General features: G+C 35.7%; 1 protein-coding gene across 6 annotated transcripts in view; it reads right to left on the bottom strand.

The window, feature by feature from the left end:
- The window catches only part of LOC145686461 (ankyrin repeat and SOCS box protein 14-like), a 150709-nt gene that overhangs the window by 86091 nt on the left and 37668 nt on the right, over nt 1–26950 (bottom strand). For 5 of the 6 annotated variants that reach the window (XM_081759786.1, XM_081759788.1, XM_081759790.1 and 2 more), the window contains exons 2-3: nt 23996–24315; nt 9247–9396 (exon numbers count right to left, since the gene is read on the bottom strand). In XM_081759786.1, the coding sequence (XP_081615912.1) occupies nt 9247–9396; nt 23996–24315 (470 nt within the window). Of the gene's footprint in view, nt 1–9246; nt 9397–23995; nt 24316–26950 lie in introns of those variants that run through there. The other variant, XM_081759791.1, reaches the window with a different exon arrangement.

The raw sequence follows: 26950 nt of genomic DNA, 5'->3' as shown, positions 1-26950 counted from the left end.
TCTCCCTCTACATGTACACTCTGGCCCTTTGTTAACTCTTAGCACATCAAGGAACACCTGATCTCCTTTAACGAAGATTACCTGCATATCTACCGAGACTAGATAGATCGTTCTCTCCTAAAATTGGTCCTGTCTTGTACTTCTTGAAGGGGAACCAAGACACTCTTTGAAAAGACAATGGAAAGGGGAAACAATGGGAATGACATGTAGAAACAATCAAAAGCGACCGATACTGGTGTCGAATCCGTAGTTTTCGGAGTTCCTAAGTTGATAGGTGACAGTTCCGATGCCCTTTATGTTCAAGTAGTGCCCCAGTGGGCTAAGACCCTATCGCCCCGACGAGGGCGTTGAAAATAGGGAATAATCCATAATGACCTATATTAGTATCGAATTCATAGTTTTCGGGATCCCTGAGACGTACAGTGACACTTCCAATGCCGTTTATGCTCACGTTTAGCTTCCGTTAGCCCACCTACGGGATGGAAAGGGAATAAAATGTAAAAATAATCCCAAATGACTGATATTAGTGTCGAATTCATACTTTTCGGTGGCGCTGAGATGAATAGTCACACTAGTCACACTCTCGATAGCATTAAAGTTCAAATTCAGTAATAATGCAAATGAGATGGATGGGACAATAGATATTCAAATTAGTTTAACGCCGTATACTACGGTTATGTCATGACGTATTTCGAACAAGTACTAACAAAGTTAGAAGGAACTGAAAATTTGACTCTTCAAAGGACTTTATTCCATAAAAGTGCTTAGATAAGTACCACATCTAATTACGTAGACCGAGCGGTCCCGGGTTCGATTTCCGGTGGGGGCACTCGGTCAAAAAAGTGTAAAACGCTTTTTCAGGCCAGCCACCCTGAATGAGGTTTTCCTGGGTTTTCCTCATTCACACCAGGCAAATGCCGGGGTAGTACCTAACTTATAGGTCCCAGGCCGCTTCCTTCCTTCCCCAATCCTTTCTTCCTTCCCTTTCCCCGGATACTGTGCTTACCGAGGGACGTCATCTCTCAAAACGTGAAGGGCTCAATGGCCTTAGATGCTGAAAGCCCAGAAATCTAAATCCTAAATCTAATTACGTAGACCGTTTTTGAATAGACATAAGATCATAATGACGTTTACAGCAATTTGCTGTCACAAATCGCTTTGGAGATGTGAAGAAAAGTAGTAAAACCTCCTATTGTTTAAAATGGTTGTTGTGTTCCCTTACTTTTATGACATCCGAACAATAGTTTATGGCAGGTATAATTACAAGTTCTCGAAATTACATAATTTTAAGCAGTGTTACAAACTCTTACCAGCATTTACTATATCTCCAGAACGGTCTGAGATGTCTAATTGCTATAACCAGCATTACGATTTGTACATCTACTGAAAACCATCTCTATGATTAGATTAGGTTCTTATCTAAGCACTTTTTTTAAATAATAAAGGCTTTTGAAAAAGTTAAATTTTCAATCCCTTGCAACTCTGTTACTATTTGTTTGAAATCCACCATATCATGCTCATAGAATCAGACAGTAAAGTACTTATGTATCCATCGACCCCCCTATCTCAATTGCGTTATTACTATTGTAGAGGTCACCAAACTTTGGATGTTCGTTATACTGTAGCATCTTTAGTTTGCTACACTGTATAATAAATGATATATATATAATATATATATGTTTTCGTTTAATCAGTAGATTTAAAGTGCCTAATAACTTGACGTAGTGCCATTTGAAAAAATAAAACAAAACTTTATGTTGGGTTGGCTACACTCTTAACCTAGTGGTATCACAGTATATGTCAAACAATGTCCCCCTGCCGATATTTGTAAGTTAAAAAAATTTAACGTTCTTTGACAATTAGTTTAAATTTAAAAAGGCGTACCAAGATAAATGAAACGAAAAAATGAAATCTTTCAGTTTTACGTCTCACGTTTATGCCGGGTAGGTTAAAGGAGAGAGTGATGATGAGAAATAAATGGAATGGTGGAATGAATAAAGTGGGAGAAAACGGGAGAACCCTAATAAAACCCACGCACACAGTGTTTGCCCACCACAGTTCACTTGGCGCGAGCTGAGATCGGACCAGGGACCCCACACTAGAGGTGAATGCTCTACCACTGAGCTACTGAGATCCCATCAAGCTAAATGGTCCATCAGTATATATAGTATATGCATTTGGATGTAAAGGTATGAAAGTATACTCTAGAGCAGCCATGTGCAACAGCCGGCCCGCGGGCCACACCCGGCCCGCCTAACCCTGTCTTGCGGCCCGCTGATCAATTATTGAAAATGATATTTATTATATTTTTCTTTTTTACAAAATCTGTTACGAGTGAACTAGAATTCTCCATCAATCACGCAGTGCAAAACGTGGCAATGCCATGAAGATAAGCACTTGACATTCGCAGGTAGTTGGAGGAAAATTTCTCTCGGTATAAAGATTGCTAGAAAAAGCGAGAAAATCTTGAGTCGACAACATCGACCTCGAGTTCTGCTCACTAAAAAGTTAACGGTTCATAGCCACTGCAGTTCGATCCTTTTGTTCTCGCCTGCGTAGGTGTGTGTGTGCACACTCATAACGACTTCCTTGTACACCAGGAGAATCGTTCTGCCAAAACATTGAAATTTGCCAATGTTATGAATACAGTGGGATTTTATGTAAACTAAAAGTCGAAAGGCCTCAATCACTGCCAATTTAAAACCTTTCTAGACGAATTGGAAACAGAGGACGAAGATCTGATGTACTATTCTAAAGTACGTTGGTTGAATAACGGAAAGATGCTGCAGCGTTTTTATAATCTGATAAAAGAGTTGGCACTTTCCTTGGACATGAAAAGGAAACCTATGTCCCAATTATGCGATGAAAAGTAGTTGCGTGGCCTTGTATTTCTTGTGGATATTACCTGTCACTTGGCACATGAACTTTACGGAATTGCCAAATACTTTCAAACGAAGCTAAAACTATGGGAAAATCAAATGAAGAATGAAAGTGCTCCCACTTTCCAACCCTGTTGCAGTCTAATAACTCATTCTGTATTTTTATTTTCTATGCAAACTCATTGCCAGGTTTGTTTGAAGAATTAATGTTTGATTTAGAGACTTCAGTACGAAGGAAGTGCAATTCAGCATTTTCTCATCAGCATTAAGCGTTGACGTTAGTAGTACTTCTAACAATTTACAGATAGAGCTTATTGCACGGCTCATAGTGGTCTGGTCTCTTGTAAATAGTTGAAAAGTGACCAAAAATACACGAAAAAGTGACCAAAATCTCATCATGCCCCTTTTTTCCTTTGTCAATTTCTCCATCACCTCTCTCTTTGTTGTTTTGTTTCATCTTTTCCTCTTTACTTCTTTTTGAGCTTCCTCCTTTCTTAGGTTTTCTAAGTATGCTTTGTAATTACGGTAAGCAGACTTAGCAGATGTAAGAAGCTTCTGAGTAAATGGAACCAGTTCTGGCCTATTTCCGAATTTCTTCATCCAAAATTATATTTAACTTAGCATTAAGAGTTCTCAAAGCCATGAAATATTCAAATTCATTATCTACTCTTAAGAAGAACATGCAAGAAACATAACACAAGACGAACATGATGAACCACACAAACACACACACACAACGTTAAGCGGAGCGTTAACTATTACGAGAGAAAACTAAGACTATTATGATAGAAGAAAGAATAGACACAGAAGGGTTCTCAACCAAACCTTGAGAGCTTAAGCATCCACCAACCATCCACTGTGCTCTAGAAAGAATAAAAGCTGAAGTGCGAATAAAGCTGACTGTTTCACATATGACAGCAAGTACTGAAGCTTTCAGAAGAGTAATGAGTTACAAGTTTCTGCCTTTTTCCATTTATTATTATATTTTTCTTAGAGAACTGCCAATGCAAATCACAAATCACACGAAAGTCACTTTACCTCCCAAAAAAGTAACTTTTAGTATTAAAAAAAAAAAAAAAAAAAAAAAAAAAATAGTGACCAACTTCAAGTAACTTTTAGTTTAAAAAGTGACTCGTTATGAGCCCTGTTATTGAATTTCACGAGGATATTGCTTTGAAAACGATATTCCAGAACAACTGCTTGTAAGATTTTTGAGAAATACTTTCCATGCGGCAAGTACTACAACTTAAGTCTTTTCAACATGAGGACCATGACATTGTTTGGTAGCACATATCTATGTGAGCAACTTTTCTCGCACATGGAGCAGGTCAAATCCATTGAGAGGTCAAGGATAAAAGTGCCCACCTTGAAAACTATCTCAACGTTGAAACATCTCGTGTACCCCTGAAGGCTGAGAAATGGAAATGAGGGGTCAAGTTTCCTCACTGGAATTGTTGTAAGTAAACACACTATTCTGCTCCTCTTTAGTGAATAAATATTTTGGTTACAATTATAACAGTTGTTTTGCATTGTTGTAGTGTAAATTACGATGAACTTGTTCCATCATTGAATGCAATACTATTAAACTGTCGTAAAAATGATATAGCAACATTTTGGCCCGCGATGCCAATTAGTACTCTATGACTGGCCCACCCACAGTTCCAAGTTGCACACCCCTGCCCTAGAGTAACTATGGTACGTCTGGAGTAATTTCAACTAAAATACAGTTGGAGTAAGACACCCCACGGGGTGGGAGTTGGGAAGGGTGACGTAAAAATAATCCAAAACGACTGATATTAGTGTGCAATCCAAAGCTTTTAGGGTCGCTGTAATGAATAGTGACGCTTTCAACCCCATTTAAGTCCAGTTAAGCCTCATCTGCAGAAAGGGAAGGGACTGAAAAAATATGTCAAAAAAGACTGATATTAGTGTTGAATTCATAAGTTTTTGGGGTCAGGAAAACGGGTGATCAATCCGAAATAACTTTTGAACATAGTACCCGCCTCAAGCTTTTTTTTTTTTTTTTCTTAATCATATCAATATGATTAAAGGGAATATTCTGTGAGGGTAGAATGTTTCAAAATTGGTGTCAAAAGTAGAGTATTTTCTGTACTTTTATCATTATAATTTCATTGAAATAGTTTCCTAAGGGAAAGAAGATTTAAATATTTTCCACAAATCTTGTAGCGTTCCGTTTTTCCTTATAATTTTTGAATGTTTTGTTTGTTAATCACGTTTGTGTCTGTTGCCATATGTTTATGTAATTTTTGACCATGGTTTTCTCTTTAGCTTTTATTTGTTTCTGAAAAATTAGAAACATGTTTGTGATTATTTAGTTAAAATGTATTTACAAATGTTCAAGTAACTGTCATTGGTTTGTATGCCTTGCTGTTGGAAGGAATTACCATAAAGAAGAAAAATAAGTGGAAAACTGTTCACTGTCTTGGGTGTGTGGCTGAAAGCGAGAGAAACTCTTAGGTGGTCTCGATCTTGACGAATATATAAAAAAGCTAACAATTTTACGTCGAGTACAGGCGTTTTGTGTAACAAAATATTCTACAGTATTTAATAAGAGTTAATTATTCAGGCTTACTTCATCACACAAGGAAGTTATTCGTGAAAAATTGTAAGTCAAGTTACAACGGTATGTTGTATAGGGTTGTACTGTTGTACTATTATTTACCTGTACCGGTATTAGAAAGACGATCAGAGGTGCGACAACGGAGCATATTTTGTAAAGAAGAAGAAAAAAGGAAGTTGTAAAGATTATCATTGCTCCTTAGTTACTGTAATTGGATAGATAAATAAGAGAGGTTGTTAAGTGAAAGATTAGGAAGTTCTCAGAAGTATTGATGTACAAGAAATTAACGGTTCGTAAATAAATAATATTTACAATTCAATGTTCTGTTATAGATATTGTGGCTCAAGAAATACTTATTAAGAACCAGTAGTGTTACATAATTAAATGGTGCCTTCATACCGGGAGTTTGTGTATCGTTCTGAAGTAGAGTAACAACGAGCACAATTGAGCCCAATATTTATGTCACTATACTAAGAAGTGGTAAACGAATAAACCGAGGTATGTCGGAAACGGAAGAAATCCAAGAGCGACCTATGCAAAGTGGTAGTCATGCTCCTGATACCGTGACGGATCTTTTAAAGCAGATATCATGCCAAATGAACCAACTTCAACAGAATCAGGTTACTCAACAACAATTTGAGGAATTTCAGAATGTAACCCATCAGCAATTGGAGGAATTCCAACAAAAAATGGTTACTCAACAACAATTTGAGGAATTCCAACAAAAAATGGTTACCCAACAACAGTTTGAGGAATTTCAAAATGTAACCCATCAACAATTGGAGGACTCCTTAAAGCAATTGCAACATAAAATTGAGGAACAACTGCAAGATAAAATGGATCAATTACAATGTACAATAGAAGGTCAATTGGAGGAACAGATTTCCACGAGATTTAAGCAGTATGACCAAAGGATGGAACGAGTATCCCAAAATTACACTGAGATGCAGGATGTGGTTAAAGCCATGGAATCAGTAATTAACGAACACACCTTTCACATCCGAGAACTTCGAGAGGATATGAATTGTTTTCAAGAGTGGTACCATGCTACTAAGGAAGAGCACGATGGTGGACATAGACATCAGTCCCACAGTGGACATAGAAATCAGGCTGCAGACATCAGTCCCACAGTGGACATAGAAATCAGGCTGCATATAATGGATTAGGATCAGTAATCTCTCATGATGGTGGGTATAGAAATCAGTCTCCTTTTAAAGAACCAGAACCAGTAACATCTCATCGAGTTTTGGAGGATAGTGAGTCTTCGGGATATAGTGAAGGTAGTACCGAAGTTGGAAGAAGAAAGAAATATTCATCCTGTAAGAAGTCAAAATGTTACGATAAATATTCAAAATCACATAATAATGACAAACCTTTGCGATTTAGCGAGGTAAAATCATTGACCAAATTTAGCGGTGGACCTGATGATATTCCTGCACGAGTATTTATCGAGAAGTTTGAGGATGAATGCGACTTAATAGGCATCAAAGAGTCGAAATTCTTGAAGATACTTCCACACGTCCTACAACCTCCATGTTTAACATGGTTCAAAGCCATTCGAGAAAACCTTCACGCTTATTCAGATTTTAAAGCTGCCCTACTATCCAATTATGAAAACGACTTTATGCTTGCCAACAGGGATGCTTTATTACGTACCAAAGTTTTCGATCCCCGAAGCCACAAGAATGTTACAGAATTTGTAGTATCGACATACAACGAATTAAAAGCTCTAAATCCTAATCATCCTGAATCGCGTATAATTGCTTCAATTCGCATCCTATTGCCGTTCAGATTGCAATAAATGTTAATGTCTGCACAATGTGTCAATTTCAGTCATATGGTCATGCTAGTGCAGAACTTTGAGAGTCAATATTTAATGCAGAAAAACAACAAAAATCCCAATAGAGGTCAGGGTAATGTTAGCCGCAATCCTATTAATTATGCTCATGTGCGCAATATAAGTGTACAGAATGGAAATAGCTCCCACACACAAGGAAATGGCAATCGTCGTTTTAATGAACGAGCGTGTAATCTAAATAGTACCGGTAATTCAACTCAACCTAATGGTAGAAATAGTAATAGGAATTTCAGAAATAATCACCGAAATTATAATCGAAGTAATAACAATTACCATAATTTTGCACAAAATCGTTTTGCAAATGGCAGGAGTTTTGTAAATAGTAATCAAAATATGGTAACATCCTGTGAAAGACAAAGAAGTACTATAGATTGTGCTATCCAATGCTGCTTAAATGCGCCCTTTGAACGAATAACTTGAACCATTAAAAAGGCGTCCGACAGATTTGTATTAGATCGACCTTTGCTTACGTCTATGGTTAATGTGTTCTTTATCCAATTTATTATTAAAATGTACGTTAAAAATATATGTAATTTGTGAAATATTACGAAATGTCGATGAAATAAAGTTATGGTAGCCTACCGAAAATACTAGAAAGAAATGGATGGACTTAGTCAAAAATGTAGTCCCTCCTGAGATCATAAGTAAAATTAATATAAATAATGTATAATAGAGGGAACTCAATGGACTTAGTCAAAAATGTAGTCCCTCCTGAGATCATAAGTAAAATTAATAGAAATAATGTATAATAGAGGAAACTCAATCTCAAAACGAGATAAACACAATATTTTATAGTTGTATACTTTTAGTTATTGTATTTCTCCTCATGTTATTTTATTTTCAACTATTTTTCTAGTGTAACAATTATTTTCTTCAATGTTAATGTATGCTATATTGTTTTATTGTGTTCACAACACTATAATTTCTCGTTAAGCCCTTTATGTGTTCTATATGTATAGTTACGTTGAATGTTTATTCCGTGTTTACATTTGGATCAATTCTATTAGAGAACGAATTTATATTTAGTTCAGTGCAATTATGCTTAATTTCATGAATTAAACTATATACATTATAGTAAATATATCCCAGTGAATCTAAAAATAATTGTGGACCGTATTATTATAGTTACTTTTCTGTTGATGCACCTTGTTATTTATATTATAATGTGAGGCCAAAGAATATGCTTAACTATGCGATTAATATATGATATTGATATAAAATGTAATCTTATATATATACAAGGGTTGTTCAAAATGTGTTTTCTCGTACGGTCCAGGATTCTTTTCGTTTATTGTTAATAAATAAACGAAATTCATGTTCGTGGCGCCAGATACAACGGTATGTTGTATAGGATTGTACTGTTGTACTATTATTTATCTGTACCGGTATTAGAAAGACGATCAGAGGTGCGACAACGGAGCATATTTTGTAAAGAAGAAGAAAAAAGGAAGTTGTAAAGATTATCATTGCTCCTTAGTTACTGTAATTGGATAGATAAATAAGAGAGGTTGTTAAGTGAAAGATTAGGTTCTCAGAAGAATTGATGTACAAGAAATTAACGGTTCGTAAATAAATAATATTTACAATTCAATGTTCTGTTATAGATATTGTGGCTCAAGAAATACTTATTAAGAACCAGTAGTGTTACAAAGTAGCGGTGCATTGTGGAAGAGTTATAATTTCCTGTGATTTTTTTTTTTTAAACTGTGGTTCAAATTTAGTAAAAAGATGCCCGAGCCGACGAAATTACAATAGCTCGTGTTCTAAAGCAGTAAACCTGTACACTTGGAAGCTTGAAGGAAGCAAGTTCTTTGTCAAGTTTTTCTTCCTTCAATAAGAAGTGGCGATCCTGCTAAAACTTCTTAAGTGTGTTTTATATTGGGCTATTACATACGCACATAATAAAGAAAAGTAACGTAACAACTTACCCTTATATAAGTATGAACAGCCATCAGGAGTCATTTCGTTAACATCTGCACCGTTTTCCAAAAGAATCTTCACTATTTCTATTGAAACAGACTGAGCGGAAAAGGCAACTGATAAAGCACTATAAAGATCACCATCTGTATATAACCTATCTGGAAAGAAGAACATTATTTTTTTCAACATGTATTTACAGTTTAAGAAGGAAAATTTCGAGATAAGTAAAGTTGTTTTCGTCGTTTTATTAAAATCAGGCTGCTAACTTAGGTTGACGAAACCATAACATATAATTAAATACATTGATCTCTTTTAGAAAACGGAATAATGTAAAACACTTCGAAATTTTGTGAGCTCTAAGAACTTGTAAATGTTCCAAATAACATTATATAAGAAACTGAGTATTTGATACGATGGGAAAGGAAAATTTCATGATAGCAACATTTAGCACGCTCAGTTACTTTTTAAACATAGATTACATGAATTTACTAACAGCATTTTTTTTTTGTGTGTGTGTGTGTGTGTGTGTGTGTGGCGGACTGAATTTAGTTAAACGACGAAGACAAATTTATTTAATTAATGTGTAAATTATATTGTAAAACCTTCTGTAGGTACAGCTGGTAATAAAACAAGGTCCGGAATTGACTCCCACTACCGGTTTATTTATAAAAATTCACTATATAACAGTATTTACACAAAATACTACGAAGTTGTTTTCCTTTAAATTATCAGGTTGAAATTAAGTAGTCCTTGACCGTGTGGCCGAGGACAGGATCTTTACAGAGCCCCAAAAGCAGACTAAGTAGAGTGGCGAAGGAAATCCCAATGCTCCAAAGCAAGCAGTGATGGCGTTAGAAGTCACAAGGCTCCGAAGCAGGCAAAGCAAGGAGGAAAGGAATAGCCCAGAGTCCCGAAGCAGACTAGAGGCTTTGGGGTTAGGTTTTCCTAATGCTCCGAATCAATCAGTAGCAGGGACATTAGAAAACTGGTATTGGTCCGCTGGTTGCTGTTGAATTTATAAGCCTCCACGATGGTGGTGGCGCTGCTGCTGTCCTGTCGCCATGTGCTTTGTAGGAGGTGCCAATGGTCCGTAGTCTGCTGCTCGTAGTAATCCCACGTGATGTGTAGTAAATCCATATGGTGATGTTTACAAACAAGAGTACACAGCATTGTTTGTATACAGTAGTACGCGGTACATTACAATATACATATTAACAAGTTAAATGATATTTTTATGGTTACGAGAGGTTGTCACATCGTCAAAGTATAGAGGATAACCATAAGAATCTCAAGCCATTTATACATTTTAGTTCCAAGCATTTTTTTTTTTTTTTTTTTTTTTTTTTAATGGAAACTCTCATAAACATTTACGCCACTTTTCACTAAAATCAAATTATTTCGTACGAAATAATACACGAAATACTACTAAGAGGTAGTTCATCTCTGATTAGGGTCAACTCACCATCATTCTTGATTTATTTTAATTCCAAACAGAAAAGACTCAAAATATATACACCATATTATATAAGAATCAAATAATCGAAAAATCGAATAACACGAAAGTTAACGCAAAATTTAGGTTTTAAAATAACTTATTTCAGAGGGGAATAAATTCAGCCCTTCCCTCCTGACCGATTTTAACTGCATGCAATGGGGATGATTGTGAAGCTTCAATAAAAATATATCAATATGGCAGCCAATGTATTCAATTATTCTGCCGAATCTTATCGACAAAAATTATCTTTTTATATTGTTTAAATAAGGAAACTCCGAGATTTGGAGGAGCTGAGCCCCGTTTTACCAATTAAGCCTTGGTCGATTCCAATTGCAACCAATAGGGATAATCGAAATACCGTAAAAAAAACATACAATACGTTTTATAACAATCGAATTACTTTTATACGTGATATACTGAAAAATTATTTTTTAATGTATACATATGCACGTGTACACCAGGATTAATTTTATACCTTTGTTGTTGATAGACTGGAACCTCGAACAACAGTGTTACTTACATAGCTTCAAGTAAGGTACCTTGCAAGCCCATTAAAATTGGATAAGTTTTGGTAGGTTATTGTGGAACATATGGACAGACATATTCACAACTGCCAGTCGAGTCACACGTTAGAAGCTTCACTGCGCTTTTGACTCATTCACACACAATTAACTTTTCAACATTTAATTCAATTTTTAAGTTCATTTCTGTTTTACTTATTTCCTCATTACAAAGCAGTTTCTGTGATTAAAAACATGCAGTACCAATTAAATGAAAACTTGAAGTGAAGGCGTGGTACTCACTACCCTATGGTGTCGAAGTCAAGAAAGTTTGAAGCTTCAAATCCAGATTCTTATGCTTTTATGGGCTGCCCCAAACGGGAAGAGGAGGCACCTCTACGTACTTACTAATTTACGACCGTATCTTTGTAACCCAATCAAGGACCTCCCATTTCCTTGTGGAAAAATGGCTTCGGTTTATATATATCTATATTTATTTATTTAACGGAACTTCATACACACGGCTCTTCTGTGCAGTGCCGGAGGCACGGTGGCTCAGTGGTAGAGCGTTCACCTCTGGTGCTTGGGGTCCTGGGTTCGATCCCAGCTTCCGCCAAGTGAACTTTGTGGTGGACAAACACCGTGCTCGTGGGTTTTCTCGGGTTCTCCTGTTTCCTCCCACTTTCTTCATTCCACCATTTCACTCATCTCTCATTATCACCGTCTCCTTTAGCCTAACCGGCATAACCGTGGGACGTAAAACTCAAAGATTTCATTTCATTTTCCTGTGCAGTGCCGCGTGTATGATTTTACATACACATACAATATGTTTTACTTCTATCACGTTCGTTTTATAAATGTATGCGCAATTACATACACATCGCGTAGAAGTCAAAATTTAACGTCCATGCCACGTGTATGCAAAACCATATACAGAGGAAATCATACATTTATGCGCCTAAACCAAAGGCGAAAACAAAATATTACTGGCGTTGAACAATATACTGCTTTGGCTAATTGGAGTTTTATTAGCAACCCTAAATTTTCCAAAGCTACAATGAATAGTTTACAACATCAAATTTAACTGCTCCATACTAGCTTTGCTATCTTGAGTAAGTTACACTAAAATTACAAATCGCTGAGCAAAGCAACGCTGACACTGTCTGATGAAACCAATATGTTCTGTTAGTTGGCGAAACTGTCACACATTTGTTATTTTATAAATAAACGTTGCTTTGCTCAGCGATTTGTAATTTTAGTGCAACTGTTGTATCACTTTGATTTTCGGTGATCGTAAAAATTATGAAGTTCAATGTACAATGTTCAATTAGGTCAATGCACCGGGAACAAGGAAGGAAATTTAAAAGATAAAACAATACGAAAGCATTATATTCAAAAAGAATGTAAATGCACACGCATGGATATGTTGTAGCACAAACTGCAACAAAACACTGACTTTGTAACTTCCAGTGTGTTTTCAAAGAACGCTTAGTAGAATCACGAGTTGTCAAAATTTCATCTGACACAGACATATTGAGCAAGCCATGAGGTGACAAACCATCTGATGTCGAACTAATAAAGAAAGGAACCAATTCTAAAATGAGAAGAACAATGAATTAAGGAAATGTTTAATTCGTATAAAATATTAAGATTTGGATGCTTCGTGGTCAGTTCAGGTCAATCAGTCAAGTCACTCACGCCAGGGAGTTGGTTTTGGCCAGTCAGTGGAGTCCAACCAGAGGTTCCGTCAGTTAGTCAAGATATCATTCTCAGACAGTCAGATTTAAGTACATCAATCACCTAGAAGAACAGTGAGAATCTGCAATCTCAACAACCGCAGAGAGTTCCAGGTTTAACGCCGCTGATACCAAAGTGTTCCAGTTACAACGTGCAGGTCAGTCTTGCTCAATATTTAATGTTGCATGTATTGGCGAATCGTGTATTCTAATAGGACGATTTGAGACACCTAAAACAATGAGTATAATTAAATGATTAAACATTTCTAATCATATTACATCTTCACTCACAAAGGAGTGTGAGTGAACTCGCTTCTTCTCACTGGTATGTAAGAAATTATCGCCCCTAAAATAATACCAGTGAAGGGGAGGCGAAAGTAACATCATTCATCCATTTAAATACAGTTATAAAGCACCCGGCCATCCATCATTTACTATTCATCCACTTATCATGGAATCGTCCACCATCCAATCACCTCATTATCCATTATTCGATTATCCCTTTATCAACTGTCCGAGTTCCCAATTATAAACTATTAGATGCATACAATTATCTTTGGTTCAATTATACATCATTTAATCACCTGTTAAATCAATTATCCCAAGCTATTCCCTAACGTGTTGTGGTTCTTTACGAAAGACATTTTTTCCCCCTTCTAAAAAGAATACGAAGAAAAATGTTCAATTTTTTAACATTATATCAAAATAGCAAAAAACAACCTAGTTTATATACCTAGGTATTTTTATAACATCTTTTCTTTCCACATTACCAAAATAATGGGCAAAAACAAAACAATCAAATCTAGTAGTAAAGGCAGTAAAACGATCAAGCAAGAAGTAAATAAGTAGCCGTCATATTCTTAAACTGCACGTAATTGATGCAATTAACAAACTCGATCGAGATAATCGTTCTTGCTATCTATTGCATAAAAACAAAAATGCAAAATTTGGCTTTTGTTCAGGAGTTATCGTGTGGAGTAAAGGAAGATAAGAAGTTGCCTCCATATTTTTAAACTGCAAGGGATTGACTCCATTAATCAACATGGTAGATATAATTCCTCTAGATTGTAAAAAACAGAATTGAAAAATGATGTTTCGTTCAAGAGTTATCATATGGATTAACGGACGTAACAAGTACCCCGATCTTCTTAATCTGAACAGGGTTCACTCCATTAATGAACTCAGCAGAGATAATGCTCTACCTATCTATTTACACAAAAAAAAAAAAAAAAAAAAGCCCAGTAAAAATAGTTCGTCGAGCTGAAAAAATCTAAAAAAGCTGAATTTTTCATGATTTGCTCTTTGTATCAAATGCAATGAGACCTCAAAAGTCCCAAAATATCCCATGTCAGCTTCATCCTCAAAATGGCGGTCAAAGATGGCCGACATCCCATACGCGCCTGGTTTTCTATTTCAGCCTCTATTTGGAAAGCCAATAAAGATATTTCAATTTAGAAAACACTATTTCACTCTGCAGGAACTGCACTTTCATTTGGCATATAATACATTTAAATAAAATCACAGCCAAAATGGTCATTCGTGATGAAAGTTGATAATTTCGGCATTTGAGAAAGGCATTCTGTAGTATTTTGCGTTTAAGCTCCTAAACCATTAGAAAATCGTGAAAATATGTTCATATATTTTCGATTGTGTGTTTTATAAGCTGCATATTAAAGAAAAGATCATCAAAATCAGATCACAACTTTTCGAGATATTTACTCCGTTGTGAGCCTAGCTGTTAGCGGCGATTTAAAAGAAAAGCACTAACTGATGGTTAAATATCATTTTTTATATTTAGTTCGCCCGGTACTCGCTAGATTGTATAAAATGTGAACATCATTTTAAAAAAATCGTCAAAATCACATTTTCACTTCGAAACATTTCATTTGTGAAGCATATGCATGAATGTTAACAAAGCTAAACATGTCAGTATTTTGAAATAGTTTAAAGCAGCATACATCGTTTGAATAAACTTGTGTGAAATAAAATAAGGATTCAAAGATGATAGGTAAAACGATTGATCGTCATCCTCCTCATCAGACTCCTTATCCAGTTGTGAGTTTATACAATAAATTCCTTCACAAAAGGAGCAAAACTTAAAATAATTAAGGTTGGCACGCTTACTGTATATTCACAGGTTTCAACATCACAAGCTTTGCGAGGAGTTATTTTACATGGCAGGCAATCAAATTAAGTACTTCTTTAGGACCTGGTGGAAAACTCGTTAGAATAGGAGAGAGTCTGTCTTCTTTGACGCACCATCCTCATTCAGCTGGGTCCATATTTTTTCCCAACCACTGTTGCACTTGCGGATAAACCCGAAGGAAATGTTGAGAGGCAGCCGCACTGGTTGCTGGTAAACTTGCTAGTTGAAAATTAGAAGAAAGCTTTTTCCGAACTTCTCTGAGAGTGTCTAGTGAGGATGCTTTACCAGCTCCATAAAGTCGTAGCAGGAAAAGTTCTCCAATTTCAGTAACAGTATATAGTGTAAGGTGGTTTCATTAAAGGCGAAAACAGAAGATCGGTGCACACTATCCTTTTGAAGTAGCTTATAGGTTGTTTACTTTTCTTTTCTGAAGATCGCTGATGTGGCATCACATCCAGTGGCCGAATGAAGAAAAAGGAAACAGTCCTTCAGTGATCAGAGAGTATTTTGTATTTCGCCAATGTGAGTATTTTTCTTCAATGTTGCTCATTATCAGCTTTACAAAAAATAATAACGTTCCAGGATGTCCGCGAGCGATTAAAATGGGTAGAAAGTCTGAGTCAGTTCTTACAACTGCAACAGAACTATGATTTCAGCTCAAAATCTATTGCCGTTCTGCAAATTAGAATATCAACATCCCCATCCGCTCGGTACACTGTTATCCAAATCTTACTAAAATATGACTTCAACATGTTAATAAGTGGTGCATATTCTCAGAGTTCTGTAAAAACTCAGATTGATTTGTTGTTGCCTCCATGTTTTCGTAATTGGCGATGGTTACAGACATTTTCGACATTGTCCTCTGTTTCTCAATACTCTTAGTAGTCTACAGTTTTAGAAGTATAGTTATCAAACACTACTCCACCGTATGGAGTAAAACGTCGTTGTACAAAGTCCACATACTTTTCACATATCGCATCGTAGGTGTCCGATTTGGTCCAAACCATTTCATGAAGAAATCCTCCATCTACTACAGACACAAAATTTTGCGCTGCTCTTACACATGACTCAACAATATCAACTACAGTCGAAAGAGTGGATTTAGCACTCTTTCTCATTGACACCTCAAATAGAGGGAGTCATCGTGCTAATTCATATTTGAGATACTCGCAAAGGTTCTCTCTCGAATGAAGCAGTGCTGCAATTCTATTGAAGAGCTCCAACAGATTGAAAGACACAGTTTGCTCTCGAATTTTGATGGTATTGTTTGTAGCAGATATAGGAATAGCTTTTTTCTTCCTTTACAGTTTTACAGTTCCAAAGTAACCACCTATCATCTAGTTTAATGACGCTTCACCAGTCTTTTGCTTGATCAGAGTTTGTCTGAGTGTCAGGCATTAAACCCTTTTTTTTGCAATGTTCACGAGTAAGTCCTTTGGTGCTGAGTTTTCAAAGGGGATAACCAGTCAAACATCTTCTGTAGATCCTGATTATCTCGTGTCTGACGGGAGTGTCTAAGCTCGACATGTTCTGAAGACACAAAATGTTTATGGCGAAAGTTTTCTAATACTTCAGTGACTTTCATGGTGATAGGAAACTACAGTATCCGTCTAGCTAATTTTGAATCTCTCATTTCTCGGCCTTGAGTATCCCTCCAGAAATTTCACGGATTTCATTAAAGTTTGTTCAATGATCATATCTGTTGTAACCCTACTCCAATATCTATTTTTCTGCGAATAGTAATATATCCTTGTTCTGTAAAATTTGCTCTGCTCCTCAGGATTGATTTCCTCCTTCAAAGCTTCTATCTGCTGAACATACAGACGCGCACATTTAGCATAAAAGTGGTGATCAGCTGCGTGAAAGTACGGAAGCATTGATTTGTTTGCACGCAAATGCAATTCCCAATCTCCAGTGCGATCAGCTTGAATGTATAATAGTATGAGGTTGACTTGCTCCAGGTATTGTGACCACGACGAGGAATACGGGAATTTGAGGCTCTTTCTTCAGGAGGCATACTTATTCTGATACTCCCATGCAATGGAAAGTTGCAAGACCATCTAGTGTTCCCGTATTGCCATCAGCGATATCAACGATCCAATGAATAAAATGTAATAACGGTTGTGGAGCACAATATGATATACTTGAGAATTCGTATCGTCGAATCTCATTATAACTTGCACAAATCCCAAGACTTTGAAAGAGACTTGGACTGCCGAGAACCAAAATGACGTAGGCTGTATGCTCCTATAGCAAGCTGATTGGAAGATATAAAAGTTCTGGGTCTATATAACGAAATAATAGAACTACATATCATACTCTGTTTTCAGGCTATCCTGAGATCACTTTTCTTTGGTAATGTCACTTTTTCGACCATATGTTGTAGTGATGGTGCGATAAGACCAATGTGCTCCTCAAAGATTTGCTCTGCTTGAGGATATGGCACATTATCATATACTTTAATTGAATATTTTCTTTAATTATTTTTACTGCTATTAATACAATCCGAGCTCTTTCACTTTCCACGTTCTTTTCCCTTTTCTCATACCAAGCATTGTGCAGCAGTCTTATAACGACTCTATAGAAAAGCGTCGTCAACCTGGTCCGTCTGGTAAAATATCAGTTACGAAGCGATAATAACTTTTCTTTATGCAAGAATCAACTCAGATATTCAAAGATCATTAGCCTCACCTTTATTGCTTGATATGTCTTAAAAATTCCTTTTTAAAACCGTGAAATACATAAATTCACTTGACTAGGTCAACACATAACATGTACATAGCCACCACTATCCCATAATAATCTCTTACATATATTAAAAACATTCTTCTTTTCTGTTAATTTAAAATGAACATTCTACTAAGTATATTACATATTTATGAGCACTTTTTGCCCACGGTACAGGTAAATATTATACAAACTAAAGTATTTCGTTATAGAAAATGTCGCCCGCCAAAGGGACTGAATATAAAAGTCATGAGTAGGCTTGGCTTTTATATTCAAGAACCACTGGTCTGATTAGATTAATGTTCGTACATTACATATGTTCTTTTTATTTTGATCACACCTCGTATATATCTTCATTACTTTTTTGTTAACCCTCATATATATATAAAATATTAGTTATTATCATTCACATAAATACATTTACAATAAATCTTTGATTTCATTAATATTTCTCTTTTATTACATTATTATTTATTATTTATCATTAAAAACATCGTCGCTTAGAAATATAATTAACGAGAGTGAAACACAAATTATCAAGATTACTAGTTTCGATCATTATTACAAACGATGATGTGACAAATAATATTTATTCTTTTCGGGCGCATTGTATAACAAATAAGTTAGATGTTGCAATTGTAATGTATACATAGTAGCACTAAGATGTCATAAATAAAGAAGAATTTCATTCAAGGTAGTTATTGAATAATGGATTTTATAGAATGGATCTTATTCTTAACATAATCTTTGACAATTAAACACAAATCAATCTGATATAAAGTAATTTTTTTGCCTTTAACTAATTATAAATTGAATTATGATTCTTCACATTAATAAGAAAGAATAAAAATTAAACATAACCTACGTTTGAATAATCAAATGGAAGTAAATAAATTTATTTTACAGAAACGTCATAGGAAAGATCATTTTCATAATTAGCATGAACCGGTAAATTGGAAGATAAATGTTCATAGAAATTATCGCTTAAATTTTTAGACAAATGCTCATGAGAACCTACAGCTGACATGGGTTTAACCCCTATCATATCAGCCGCAATTAGTTTAAATTCATACTCGAGTAGGGTTCCAATAGGGTACACTGTACAGCACAATCATGATTATGTCCTGTATTATTGTTTTGTACAGAAATTACTTCAATACCTGGATCTTGATGTGAAGTGCCATCTCTTATCCTTCCATTACTTCTATCCACGTAGTTCGCTGCGTTGGTGGAATTTCTCCATACATTTCGTCTATTTTTAAACCTATTTTGACTATATGGTCTAACATAGGAATTATTACGATTAATTAGGTTAGGCGGATTCCCTACATAACCTTGTCTATTTTGTTCATTTTGATTGCTAGAGTATACTCGTCTTAGGTTCGGTTCATTATTATTCACACTTCGGATATTCAAATTCCGAACAGGGACCAAATGATCTGAATTATTCTTATTTTTACCCATTCCTGATTGTGTTAGATTCATAGCATGGTATTGAGTTTCGTAGCATTGTACAAGCATTAATAAATGACTGAAACTCATACACTGTGTGGAAAATAAGATCTGCTGTAATTTAAATGGAAGCAAATTGCGAATCGATGCAATTATTCTTGATTCCGATTGCAAGGGATTAACGACCTTTAATTCATTATAGACATTTACAACAAACTCTACAATAGATTTGTGCAATCGAGGATTGAAATGTTGATTTCTAAGAGTGGCATCTCTGTTTGCCAGCAAAAAGTCATTTTCGTAATTCGCGATCAATGCCGCTTTAAATTCCTCATATGTACTAATGTGATCACGTATTGCCTTAAACCATAAGGAACAAGGTGGGAGTAATACATGGGGTATTAATTTCATGTATTGTGATCGGTCGATAGACATTATACTGCATTCGTCTTGGAACTTCTCTAAGAAAGAACTAGCATTTTCATTGCACTTACCACTAAATTTACTCATGGCTTTGATTTCGCTCATCTTGACACTTAGCTTTACCTTTCTTTTCTCACTCCTTGTTCTTGTGGTGTGATTGTTCCGGTCCGTAGCGTGCTGTGTCATGATACCATTTATATTTCGTTCATCAGTGATCTTCGGACAATTTTCCTCTAATATAATATCCTCCTCAGATTCCGGCGAAGGCGTATTTATATCCGGTGATTGGGGAAACTCGAAGCGATCACTGCCCAGATTATTGCGATAAATGTTATCTCTAGCCTGTAACGTTTTAATTTCTTCCTGCATAGTAGCCAACTGGATCTTTTGATGTTTAACGGAAGATTCTATTAACGTTAAATCCTTTTTTACAGCACAGATTTCATGATTTTGATGATCGTGCTTTTCTTGACACTCATCGGCTAACCTTTTTAACTTCTCTTCAAACTGCGAGGATATGTCGTTCATCACCTGGACGATTGTTTGTTTCGTATCGTCTGATTTCAGTTCTATCCGTTCTATTCGTTTACTTAATTCTTCATACTGCTTGCTAGATTCGTTAAATTTCAGTTCTATCTTCTTTTCCATGGTCTGGTTAGCTTCATAGAACTTCTGTTCCATGGTCTGGTTAGCTTCATAGAACTTCTGTTCCATGGTCTGGTTAGCTTCATAGAACTTCTGTTCCATGTTTGTGTTAGATTCATTGAGCTTCTGTTCCATGGTTTGTTTTATCTCAGTCGTCATTTGCATAATTTGTCGCTGCACAGCTAACAAAAGTCGATCCTCAGATGACAAACTTGGTGTTGTACTAATTTCACCTGGATTACTGGTATTAGATTCCTGTTGCACTATTTCACTATCCATTTTTCTTTTGATGACCTTACCGCTTCGTAATACGGTTAAGTTCGTATTCATAAATGGTAATATCCAAGTAAATTCAGCCCTACTTTCCTTCTTCGGGAACTGAATTTTCAAAAATCCCGGGTTTGGTAAACCAAATTTTTATAACGACTCTATAGAAAAGCGTCGTCAACCTGGTCCGTCTGGTAAAATATCAGTTACGAAGCGATAATAACTTTTCTTTATGCAAGAATCAACTCAGATATTCAAAGATCATTAGCCTCACCTTTATTGCTTGATATGTCTTAAAAATTCCTTTTTAAAACCGTGAAATACATAAATTCACTTGACTAGGTCAACACATAACATGTACATAGCCACCACTATCCCATAATAATCTCTTACATATATTAAAAACATTCTTCTTTTCTGTTAATTTAAAATGAACATTCTACTAAGTATATTACATATTTATGAGCACTTTTTGCCCACGGTACAGGTAAATATTATACAAACTAAAGTATTTCGTTATAGTCTCTCACTTGCTCCCTTGAAAGTTAGAATGGATTCCTTCCCATAACCAGTGCACCTCTCTGTAACGATCAATCGTTCACCAAATCTTGTCTTGTTGTTTTTCATGTTTTGTAGAATAAATATAAATAAAAAAATAAAAAAAAAATATATTTAACCATCAGTTAGTGCCTTTTTTTTATTACCGCTAACAGCTAGGGTTACAACTGAGTAAATATCTCAAAAAGTTATGATCCGATTTCGATGATATTTTCTTTAAAATGCAGCGTATGAAACACACAATCGAAAATATATGAACATATTTTCACGATTTTCTAATGGTTTAGGAGCTTAAACGCAAAATACTACAGAATGCCTTTCTGAAATGCTGAAATTATCAACTTTGATCACGAATGACCATTTTGGGTGTGATTTCATTTAAATGTATTATATACCAAATTAAAGCTCAGTTCTTGCAGAGTAAAATGGTGTTTTCTAAATTGAAATACCGTTATTGGCTTGCCAGATAGAGGCTGAAATAGAAAACCAGGCGCGTATGGGATGGAGGCAATCTTTGACCGCCATTTTGAGGATGAAGCTCACATGGGATATTTTGGGACTTTTGAGGTTTCATTGTATTTGACACAAAGAACAAACCCTGAAATTTTCAGCTTTTTTTAGAATAATTTCAGCTCTAGCCACTTTTTGGGTCTTTATTTACTGGGCTATTTCCAAGCAGTTGTGCCCATTACGATTTTTGTTCAATTAGATGTGAAGACTTGAGATATCACAAATTAAAGAAAGAAAAAAATAAACCGAAGCCGTTTTCCCATAAAGAAAGTGTAAAGTCCTTTACGACTGTATTTTCGCACCCGCCTTTTAATCGTAAGTTTTCTTGCTTTTACTTGGAGGTCATTTATTACAAAATTAGATGCTTCCGCTGACGACGGTTTGCTGCTAACCAATTCGATTTCACGGAAGAAACGTAGTGTTTAATATTGTCTATAAATTTCTTAGTCTTCCTCCTTTATAATTACATCACATGGATACTATTTCTTCTTCAAAATGTTCTATTTATCATCTTTTATTATTAGTACATCTCTTTATTACTCTTCCTTTTTCCCAGGATCTCTAACATTTTTTTTTTATATAGTTCCGATCCATTTAGCCATTCTTCTCAATCACATTTCTGATGCTTCCAATCGAATTTAGTAAGCTTTCCTAATATTCACGTTTTATCTCTGTACAATGTTTTCTAAGTGTAAGAGTCTGATAGCTACTATTTTTTTCAATCCATTATTTACCAACTTCCAAAATACAACATACTTCTTCCTAAGGGTTCTGTTCATCGTTTTGTTCTCGATAGATATTTTCGGCGGTATGCTTCCAATTTTTATACCCTGTTCTTTGAATATAATCACCATGTAAAGGCAAAAATATTATTAATCAATGTATAAATACAGTGATTCTCAACTAAATTTGTCACGTTACAAAAAAAAAAAAAAAAAAATAAAATAAAATAAAATAAAATAAAATAAAATAAAATAAAATAAAATAAATAAATAAATTAAGTGTGTTTGCTTCATTATCGTATTATTTCAGTTTTTATTACTATGAATATCTTACACATATTCTACATTTCATAATACAAAAAAAATTATTATTATTATGAGATAATAATAATAATAAAAAAATTATAATAATCAAAGATTGAGATTTGAATCGGGGTCAACACATTTCCTATTTACTTTTATTTCACAGGTAATTGCTCTACTGACTGACTTACTCAGACATTACTGGTAGAGTTAGCTTTGTATCTCATACGTTCAAATATTATTGACTAGCATGTTGTTCGAGTCTCGTGTAAAGCTATTTTTTTAAAAAAAATGTTTTTTCTCTCTTTGTGTAAGAAATATTGATTACAGATGCTTAAATATGCTTGGCAAACAACAGAGCCACTAATTTTAGTCCAAGATATGCAACATTGTGGTTCAGTTCCATTCTTTTATTCAGATCTTTTACAGAAGGTTAAGCCAATTTCGCAATTTCTTTAATTACACTGCTCGAAAAATTCCTAGAACGAATAGTTGCCAAGCCACATCAAATCAAGTTTATTTTACGGAGGAAGATGGGGAAGATAAAATGGACAGCCACAGCAAAAAACGAAGATGTTTTATAACGGATAGGAGAGAAGAGGAAGGCCAATTGGATTGGACACATCTTGTGAAAAAATTGTCTTCTTTATACCACCATAGAAGAAAAGATGGAAGGAAAGCGAGGAATAGGAAGAAGAAGAACACAACTAATAGATGATTTGAGAAGCAGAAGAAAATATTGAGAGTTAAAAGAGGAAGCTGAAGGTCGAAAAAATGTGCAAGAAACATTTCGAGGCCCAAATCTAAATTTAAAAAATCTTTTATCTCAGGACCTGCCGAAACGCAGAATACATAATAATAATACTTATTTGATATTTGGGGGCGAGGGGCAATTTTCATACAGCAAATAGTTTATATCAACTTCGCCTATTTATCACTCAACTTTAACCAAAGACGGAAAGAAAAATGTAATAAATGCGAAAAATCATGAATTACAGTATTTTTTTAACTGTATATATATATATATATATATATATATATATATAGGTAGATGACTTCGGCAAAAAAGATTCCTTCCCCGCCCGACTCTATCGGCGCTATTTTCCAAGTATATTAAGTTCCATTGTCAGTGACAGCCACCGGAACTATTGCGACAGATCGCTTAGAATTCATAATTCAATGACAAGTCGCCACTTGTAATGTTGTAAAGAATTTGTAAACATAATCACAACATACTTAAAATTTTGATTATAAAAAAATACAAAATGCATACCTTGTTTCAGTATCCATTCCACGCATTGCACACTACGGGAAACGACTGCATGGTGAAGAGGCCTCCACGAGAGACAGTCTTTCTGATCAACTGGTATACCATGTTCTATTAAGATTTTCATACAGTGTAACTGGCAACGTTGTGCTGCGTAGTGTAATGGTGTACAATTTTTATCTACTTCATCTTTAAAACGCCAATCCTTCAACAAACGTCGCAACTCACTTTCATTGCCAAAATACGCTGCACTACAAAGAGCATGTTCTTTGATATGTTCCCGCTGCATATCAGTCAATTCTGCACTAGCATCAATTTCTGGATCACTGGAAAATAAAACAGGAACTAAGAACTTAAGTGATCATTACTACAATAATACTTTATCACGTATGCAGATATTAATGAACTATATCGACAAACTTTAAGAAGTGATTCCTCATATCAACTAAGAGAAAAAGTGCCTAGTTTCAGAGCTGAGCCTGTTTAGCTTTTCTACGATATTGGAGGGCCGTACCTCTGAAACTATGCATTTTTCCCTACAGGTCTGTAAGAATTTTTTCTCTTATTTTGATGTGAGGAATCGCCTTCTAAAGTTTGTCGGTATAGTTCATTAACGCCCTGATACTCTGAAAACCACAGTTTTCTTCCGACTGCAAGGCACATCTGTAAGAATTGTAAGCAGTATGAGTCTAGCATAAGATCCAAGATCTTAATGCAAAACTATTTAAAAGAAAAAAGTCCTCTTGATGCCTTGTTTCCATTTTATACAGGACTTGTTTCCATTTTATACACATATGTATTAACAAAACGAAGGGTTCGATTCCCGGCGGGAGCTCATGTGGTTCGGATTCCACGTTAATCAGTAGGTCCACGTCTCATATAGCCTCGCTGCTGAAAGGGACGCTAAACTGAAGTCAACAACAACAACAAAACGAAGTAGTTAATTCGGGTGTCGAACATAAGCTCACTTAAATATGAAACATGATTTTATTTTAAATTAAATTTTATATACAATTAAATACTTCCGTCTCGTGAGTTTTCTCGGGGTTCTTCCATTTCCTCCTACTTTCTTCATTCCACCATATCATTAATTGACATCATCATTAGTCTCTTTTACTCCCTGTGCATAATCGTGGGATGGACATACGACCACGTCTCGTATAGCCTCGCTACTGAAAATGACATTAATCTCAAGAAAAAAAAAACTTGCCTCGTCAAGCTAAAGCTCTGTTTCTGGACATAGTGCAGTAGTCCAGTAAGAAGTAGTTTCTTTATTATTCTCCCGGAGAGTTCATCATTAATTGGCATTATATGAATGCATTTTCAAATATCTCAAGTGATGAAAATATAACCGCATAATGCTAAAAGTACTTTAAAAAAATATACAACTTTTTATTAAACACTTCATTCGACAGGAAAGCAATGAAGTACAAAGAAAACAAAGGCAAAATTAAAAGAAAAAAGATAATGCTGACCTTGTGCTCAAGTCTGTGAAAGTAGGAAGTGTTTTATATGGTGGACGATAAGAATAATGGAGATAGAGAAGTTAATAAAAAAAAGATAGAAATATTTCTACGAATAACTATATACAAATAAACAAACAAAATTGGATATTGAATAGAAAGGACATGTAATTAAGAATAATACAGAGGTTGTTCAGTCTACATTTGGCCAATTTCGACTTACCTAAAAATTCAGAAGAATCCATGGCGCCAGGTCCGTAAGTGCTCGATATGTTTCCCTTGGTTCCTAACAATAGCCCGACAGCGTAATTTCCACTGTAATAGGCTTCTCTGAAGAACTGGGAAGGGAATCTTGTCCCATTCCCTTTGCACAGTTTTCCAAAGTCCTTCCACAGTTGTCACACGCCGTTTTCCCAAAGCCTGCTTCAGCAATCCAAATCTACAATAGTCCATAGGACTTGCATCTGGAGATTTAACAGGTACCTCATTGAAAGGAATCACCTGTATACCACTTGCCTTCTCCATCTCCCTGTAGAATGCGAGGGCGATCGTGAGGTATGTGATGAGGCCTTGTCCATGTGAATGCGCACCAGATTGGCGTCATTTCCGATGCACCAGATTGGCGTCATTTCCGATACATTGTTGGGAATCTCATGCTCGTAGATCGGCCACATGATCTGCTCCTGAAAATACTGCGAATTTATTTTGCAGTTCTTCCCCACCCTACGAATCTTCAGTTTACCTCGGTAACAGTAGCCAGTAACGACCATGAACCCTTTTGGGAAGGATTCTTTACAAACACGGACCCACCTTCTGAAGTTCTTGGCGCCTTTCTCTCGGTACATGATGGTTCTCGGTTTGCCGCAGTCGTTAAGGTAAATCCATGTTTCATCGAGCGTTACGACGTACATCCACCTCTGTTTTGCCAGATGCCGTTCGTACACCTTCCGGGCGTTACTCTTTCGTTCCTTTTGGTGGGCATCCGTGAGAAGATGGCCGCGAGCTTTCATGACTTTTTCCAGCTTGAATTGATGGTGTAATATCCGGCTCACAGTCCCCAAAGACACGTCAAGACGATTAGCCATACACCTTTGTGTTAGCGGTTTTTCTTGCATTGCCATTTTGCGAAGTTTCTTCTGCATGGTGGAGGTGGCCTTGGTGCATTCCCACTTCCTAGGCAACTTCGTTGGTGATCCAAATGGTGGAGCTTCGTTGCCCTTGTACTTTTTAATAACATTTTTTATTCCACTTAAAATGACGTTGCAACCATAAAACGAAATGAATTAGGATTTATTTCATTGATAGGGATTATGTAAGAATCAAATTCTTCTTGCACTGTTTTCTAATAACAGAAACACTAAAGTGGGCGTCATAAAGAGCCGCAACATAGCCTTCCCAAAACCGCCTTAGTTTGGGCGGCATTTTGGTCACAGAGCGGAAACCCACACACCTGGCAACAAATTTAACTCAACACTCACAACAATGGTCCTGTTTTGAG

This window comes from Thermobia domestica, chromosome 5 (genome assembly GCF_964235325.1).
Source record: "Thermobia domestica chromosome 5, izTheDome1.hap1.1, whole genome shotgun sequence".
NCBI lineage: Eukaryota > Metazoa > Arthropoda > Insecta > Zygentoma > Lepismatidae > Thermobia > Thermobia domestica.
The sequence above is the reverse complement of the archived record's forward strand: the minus strand, read 5'-3'. Positions and strand labels throughout refer to the sequence as shown.